At 51.0% G+C, this 6,472-nt stretch overlaps 1 protein-coding gene across 1 annotated transcript; it reads left to right on the top strand.

Annotated features, from left to right (window-relative positions):
* Positions 1-2,812: 2,812 nt before the first annotated feature.
* On the top strand, positions 2,813-5,407 carry LOC146257965 (E3 ubiquitin-protein ligase TRIM21-like). The gene is made up of 2 exons (XM_084674459.1): positions 2,813-2,957; positions 3,149-5,407. Exon 2 carries the CDS (start codon positions 3,151-3,153, stop codon positions 4,768-4,770), a length of 1,620 nt encoding a protein of 539 aa, XP_084530585.1. The 5' UTR covers positions 2,813-2,957; positions 3,149-3,150; the 3' UTR covers positions 4,771-5,407.
* Positions 5,408-6,472: the final 1,065 nt, after the last annotated feature.

Genomic DNA, 6,472 nt, shown 5'->3' with positions numbered 1-6,472 from the left:
CCTGACACAGGCTCCTGGTGTGTGTGTGTCTGTGTGTGTGTGTGTGTGTGAGAGTGAGTGTGTCTCTGAGGAACTCAGGGATGAAGTGACTCACCTCCGGTTTCAGAAAGATCTGTTGAGCTGCGCTCGCAAGCCTGGGACAAACCTTTGTCCTGTTGTCTGCTATTTCTGTCTGGCTCTTGAAAAGGTGTCATGGTTGACTGTTTCATAACAAGAAGTTCACACTCAAATAGCTGTGGCAAGAGGCTGTTTTGCTGAGAGGGATGGATGGAGGGCGGTAGGGTGGGAGGGAGGGAGAGAGGGAGAGAGGGAGAGAGGGCGGTAGGGTGGGAGGGAGGGAGAGAGGGAGGGCGGTAGGGTGGGAGGGTGAGGGAAGGTGTGTGTGGGGGGGTGAGGGAGGTGTGTGTGGGGGGGTGAGGGATGTGTGTGTGGGGGGGTGAGGGGGGTGTGTGTGGGGGGGTGAGGGATGTGTGTGTGGGGGGGTGAGGGATGTGTGTGTGGGGGGGTGAGGGATGTGTGTGTGATGCTGGAGTGTGACTAGCTCCTCATCTTCAGGACCAACAGACAGAAAGAGAGAGAGAGGTATAGAGGTATACATATATAGAGAGTATATATATACATACAGTACACACATATAGAGAGAGAGAGAGAGAGAGAAAGAATGGAATGTTCAACATAGCTGTCATTCAGTTACATTCTAGAACACTCAGAGAAAGTGTGTGTGAGGAGAGAGAGAGAGAGAGAGAGAGAGAGAGAGAGAGAGAGAGAGAGAGAGAGAGAGAGAGAGAGAGAGAGAGAGAGAGAGAGAGAGAGAGAAAGACAGACACAGACAGAGAGAGAGAGAGAGGGAGAGAGAGAGAGAGAGGGAGAGAGAGAGAGAGAGAGAGAGAGAGAGAGAGAGAGAGAGAGAGAGAGAGAGAGAGAGAGAGAGGGAGAGAGAGAGAGAGAGAGGGAGAGAGAGAGAGAGAGAGGGAGAAAGAGAGAGGGAGAGAGATGTAGAATTAAAGGTTATGTGCTGTGACTCAGGCAGGAGAGTGGGGTTGTTCGCTTGTCCTGTGAGTGTGTGGGTGTGAGCGTGTGTGTGTGTGTGGGGGGGGGGGTGAGTGTGTGCATGTATGTTTGTTTCCCTCCCTAATCCCCCCCACCCTATACACACACCGTTACTTTGACAACAAACCGAGGGCCTGCATCAGTCCTGATCGACGGTGATGTGTACTAACAGAGCCCTCCTGTCTGACCTTAAACTCCCAGAAGACAGAGAGAGGGGGAAGGAGGAGAGGGAATTAGGGAGGTGAAATGAAGAGAGAGAGAAGAAGGAGAGAAGAGAGAGCTGGATGGATCTCTTCGTGCAGTGTGATTAATAGAGAGAGAGAGAGAGAGACAGAGAGAGACAGAGACAGAGAGACAGAGAGAGAGAGAGAGACAAAGAGACAGAGAGACAGAGAGAGAGAGAGAGAGATAGAGAGAGAGAGATAGAGAGAGAGAGAGAGAGAGAGAGAGAGAGAGAGAGAGAGAGAGAGAGAGAGTGCTGTTTGGTCTGGCTGTATGTAAAGCATATGAAGGATGTCCAGACATATCACAGTTGAACACCGCTAACCCAATTCATCACATGGCCTCACTTTATCAGACAGGAAGTGATAGTATCACTGCTTCCTGTTGGACTGTTTGGTTTACTGGTCTTCCTGAATGAGGGGGGGGAGGAGTTGGAGGAGGGCAATTCTTTAATTCTCTCTCTCTCTCTGAGGGGGCTGAGGGGTTGGGGGTGAGGGGTTGGGGTTGAGGGGTTGGGGGTGAGGGGTGAGGGGTGAGGGGTTGGGGGTGAGGGGTTGGGGGTGAGGGGTTGGGGGTGAGGGGTTGGGGCTGAGGGGGTGAGGGGGCAATGCCACATCGGACTTCAGTTGGTAATTAAGGGGTTTTTGTTAAGCAGCTTTTGAGAAGAGTAATTAGTTGACTTGAGGGGTTCAGTGGAGCAAAACAGGGCAGGGGGGGCAGAGAGAGGGGGAGGGAGGCTGGGGGAAGGAGGCTGGGGGAGGACAGCAGGGTCTCAGAGGGCAGGGGGGGCAGAGAGAGGGGGAGGGAGGCTGGGGGAGGACAGCGGGGGGGGCAGGGGGGGCAGAGAGAGGGGGAGGGAGGCTGGGGGAGGACGGACAGCAGGCAGCCCTCTCACGCTGACTCAGGCTGGGCATGTGGGAACACCCTCACCCTCTCATCCTCTCATCCTCTCATCCTCTCATCCCTTCACCCCCCTCAACCCTCCACAGCTGGCCCCAGGATTCAACTAACAGATTCTCGTTTCATAAGATGTTCCGTATTGTATGCAAAAATATATATGTCTGTGAATGTATTAATACACCTAAAAATGTAAATGTCTAAATATGCTAATGTTAGTGTGTTTGGGTCCCTTGGTGTGAAGGCTCAGGGTTGCCCTCTAGTGGTGAGTGTGCAGGACGGCAGGAAGGCTGGCTGGGAGGGGCTGGCTGGGTGCAGGTCTACATCAGGAACCAGGAAAGAGACAAAGATACAAACATAACAACAACACGAGACACAGGCTCAGAAGGCAACTTTGTTTAGCCTTTTCATTTCATTCTTTCAAAAAACGTTTTTGCTTGTCTGTGTCTCTCTGTCTTTGTCTCTCTCTCTCTCTCTCTCTCTCTCTCTCTCTCTCACACACACACACACACAGTTTTAAACAGGGTAAACACATTATCCGTTGATACTCCAGGTGGTCCCAGACGTGAACTGTTGCTTTAAGAGCAAGACTGGGGAAAGGGGGTGGGGGGGAAGGGGGTGGGAGGGAACCTTCCTGAAACGAAAGTCAAACGTTTTGTGAGTGTCGTATTTCAATTATTTAACAGTTTACCGTGTCACAGTTCCGTTTTTTAATAGTCAAATCCAGACTGCTGCACCAAGACCACAGTATCTGTGTATATCTGACCTGAAGAAATAACTCACCAGAGGTAAGGAGAAAGAGAGACAGAGAGAAGAAAGAGAGACAGAGAGAAAGAGAAAGAGAAAGTGTGTGACAGAGAGAGCTGAGGAGAGAGAAATACTGTGAGATACTGTGAGATGTGATATATTACTGATCTAACTCCAAATAGATCTTGTCAGTTTACTGACGTGCGTGATCAGTGTTGTGTTGTGTTCCCAGGGATGGCGTCTGCAGGTGTTCTCCTGTCTGAGGAGCAGATGCAGTGTTCCATCTGCCTGGATGTGTACACCAAGCCCGTGTCCACGCCATGCGGCCACAACTTCTGCCTGACTTGTATCACAGGCTACTGGGACATTTCTGACCAGTACTCCTGCCCCTTGTGTAAGGAGGACTTCAACATCCGACCTAAGCTTCGTGTCAACACCTTCATCGCTGAAATGGCCGACCAGGTCAAGCATTTAGGTGTGACACCTCTCACCCAGAAACAGGCTCTTATCAACCCTGGTTTAGTGTCCTGTGACGTCTGCACTGGGGCAAAGCTCCAGGCTGTCAAGTCCTGCCTGGAGTGTCAGACGTCCTACTGTGAGACCCACCTGGAGCCCCATCAGGTCGCTCCGGCCCTGAAGAAACACCAGCTGATGGCCCCTGTGGAGAACCTGGAGGACAGGGTGTGTCAGAAGCATGGGAGACCCCTGGAACTGTTCTGTAGAGCAGACCACATGTGTGTTTGTCAGTTCTGTACTGAGACAGACCACAAGGCTCACAAGACTGTCCCCCTAGAGGAAGAGTCAGAGGCGAGGAAGACTCAGCTGAGGAAGATGAAGGTCCACCTGGAGGAGATGATCCAGGGGCGACGCCAGAAGATGGAGGAACTGCAACTCTCAGCAGAGAACAGGAAGATGGAGACAGAAAAGGATATAGAAGAGAGCAGGCAGGTATTCACTGCCCTCAAGCTCTCCTTTGAGAGAAGCCAGGACGAGCTGATCGAGGTTATTGAGGAGAAGCAGAGGAAAGTGGAGGAGAAGACTGCAGAGATGATTAAAGAGCTGGAGCAGGAAATCACTGATCTACTGAAGAGAAGCGCTGATCTGGAGGAACTCTCTCACTCTGAAGACCACCTCCACATTCTCCAGACCCTCCCTGTCCTCCCCTCCCTCCCAGAGAGCAAGGACTGGGCTGGGGTCAGAGTTCAAGGTGATCTGTGTGTGGAGCCTGTATTCAGAGCTCTGTCTCAGCTGGAGAAGATGGGCCAAGAAGTGACGCTGCCTGAAATCAAGCTGAGGTGGATGAAGAAGTGTGCGGTGGATGTGACTCTGGACCCAGACACGGCCCACCCTGACCTCACCCTGTCTGCAGACAGGAGACAGGTGAGACTGGGAGAGACTAATCCGAACATCCGAGTCAAACCAGGCAGGTTTGATTATGTGGTGTGCGTTCTGGGAGTAGAAGGCTTCTCCTCCGGGAGGCTCTACTTTGAGGTGGAGGTGAAGGAGAAGACTCGGTGGATTCTAGGCATGGCCAAAGAGTCCATCAACAGGAAGGGACCACTTACACGGAGTCCTGCTAAGGGACACTGGGCTGTAGGCTTGCTGGGTGATACTGGGTACACAGCTTATGCTGGACCTGATCTTCCCCTCTCCCTGAGCCAGAAGCCCCAGAAGGTGGGAGTGTTTGTGGACTACGAGGAGGGGGAGGTCACCTTCTATGATGTGGAGGCCAGGTCCTGTATCTACTCGTTCACTGGATGTGTCTTCAGAGAGAAGATCTTTCCCTGCTTCTCCACTGGGCTTAACAATGACGGTAGAAACTCTGGACCCCTCATCCTCAGTCCTGTCCTGTGAGACCCGCAGACTGAGGCCTTCAGAGTCTACTGCTGTCCATGTGCTCTCTCTCTCTCTCTCTCTCTCTCTCTCTCTCTGTCTCTCTCTCTCTCTCTCTCTGTCTCTCTCTCTCTCTCTCTCTCTCTCTCTCTCTCTGTCTCTCTCTCTCTCTCTCTCTCTCTCTCTCTCTCTCTCTCTCTCTCTCTCTCTCACACACACACACGTCATCAGGTTTCAGTGTAGGTCACATAGACCGAGCCCTTCACAGAGTCTACTGCCTCTGATATCAAAACAAGATTCCAAATTCCCACCACACACATGTACACACACGTACACACACGTACACATACGTACACACACTTTCATGGAAACATGTGCACTTACACAACTACACACACACTGTACCCTCTGCACCTCCTTCAAACTCAAAGGCTGTTCGTTCTAGTCATTAGGATCAATATGAGTATGGTGAAAATGGTGGACAATAATATATCAACTACAGTGCAACAGTAACAATGACATCTCAACTATAGTGCACATTAGATGAAGATGTTTAGAGATGTCTGGTACAAGGATGATGCTAGCTGGAAAGATTTGTTCTTGTACAGAAAATACATCTTGTCCAAAAAAAATCACAATAAAATGATCATCAAAGAGAGGACTGCTTGGGTATTGTTACCTGATTAACAGTTTCCTCCTAACATGCCTTCCTCCCCCTCCCCTCCCCCCCCTCCCTCTCCCTCCTCTTTTTCCTCCTCCTCCTCCTGTCTGCACTCTCTGCCTCTCACTGTTTGTGTGTTTGTGTGTGTGTCTACTGTGTGTGTCTGCTGTGTGTGTCTACTGTGTGTGTCTACTGTGTGTGTCTGTGTGTGTGTCTACTGTGTGTGTCTGTGTGTGTGTCTGTGTGTGTGTCTACTGTGTGTGTCTGTGTGTGTGTCTACTGTGTGTGTCTGTGTGTGTGTCTACTGTGTGTGTCTGTGTGTGTCTACTGTGTGTGTGCTCACAGTCTCTCACATCTCCTCCAACATCCATCCATGTACCTGACCCTGCCCCTCTCCACCTCGCGGCAGAGAGACCGAGACCGGGGCTGGGGCTATTAATAACAGAATACAGACTGTGCAAACCATTCATTCCCCTCAGGAACTGTTTCTATAACAACTGCAAGTTTCCCAGACTATGAGCAGGTTATCACCAGACAGAGGGAGCATCGGGTGGAAGGGGGGACAGGAGAGAGGGAGGAGAGAGGGAGGATCGGGTGGAAGGGGGGAGAGGAGAGAGGGAGGAGAGAGGGAGGATCGGGTGGAAGGGGGGAGAGGAGAAAAAGATCGACAGAAAAGGAAAGGAGAGAGAATAGAGAGAGAGAAAAAAGGGTGAATCTCAACATAAAATACGGTATGACAGAATTCACATGGATGCCCCCCCCAAGACAGGGGCAAGAAAGGGAAGTGAGATCGTTGGGGGGCATGAAAGAGGATAATGCTCTGGTTTAATTGCACCCCAGGTGTGTTACTACAACTCTGCTAAGACTCACACAGGTGTTTACTCCACCACTGGGTGATGTCACATAAACTGTTCTTCAGGATGTTTAACTGTAAGAGTTCTTTCTCTACTCGTGCTCTTTGAGAAGATTGAGACAACAATGGCGCCGCCGTGTGGTTAAATCATATTACGACGAACGTCACAGAATTCTTTGAGTCCCGGTGGAGATATGTGAAAAGAAGTC

The sequence above is a fragment of the Hypomesus nipponensis genome, chromosome 15 (genome assembly GCF_054491055.1).
Source record: "Hypomesus nipponensis isolate SF chromosome 15, ASM5449105v1, whole genome shotgun sequence".
In the NCBI taxonomy this organism is placed as follows: Eukaryota; Metazoa; Chordata; class Actinopteri; order Osmeriformes; family Osmeridae; genus Hypomesus; species Hypomesus nipponensis.
This window is presented reverse-complemented; position numbering and strand designations above follow the sequence as displayed.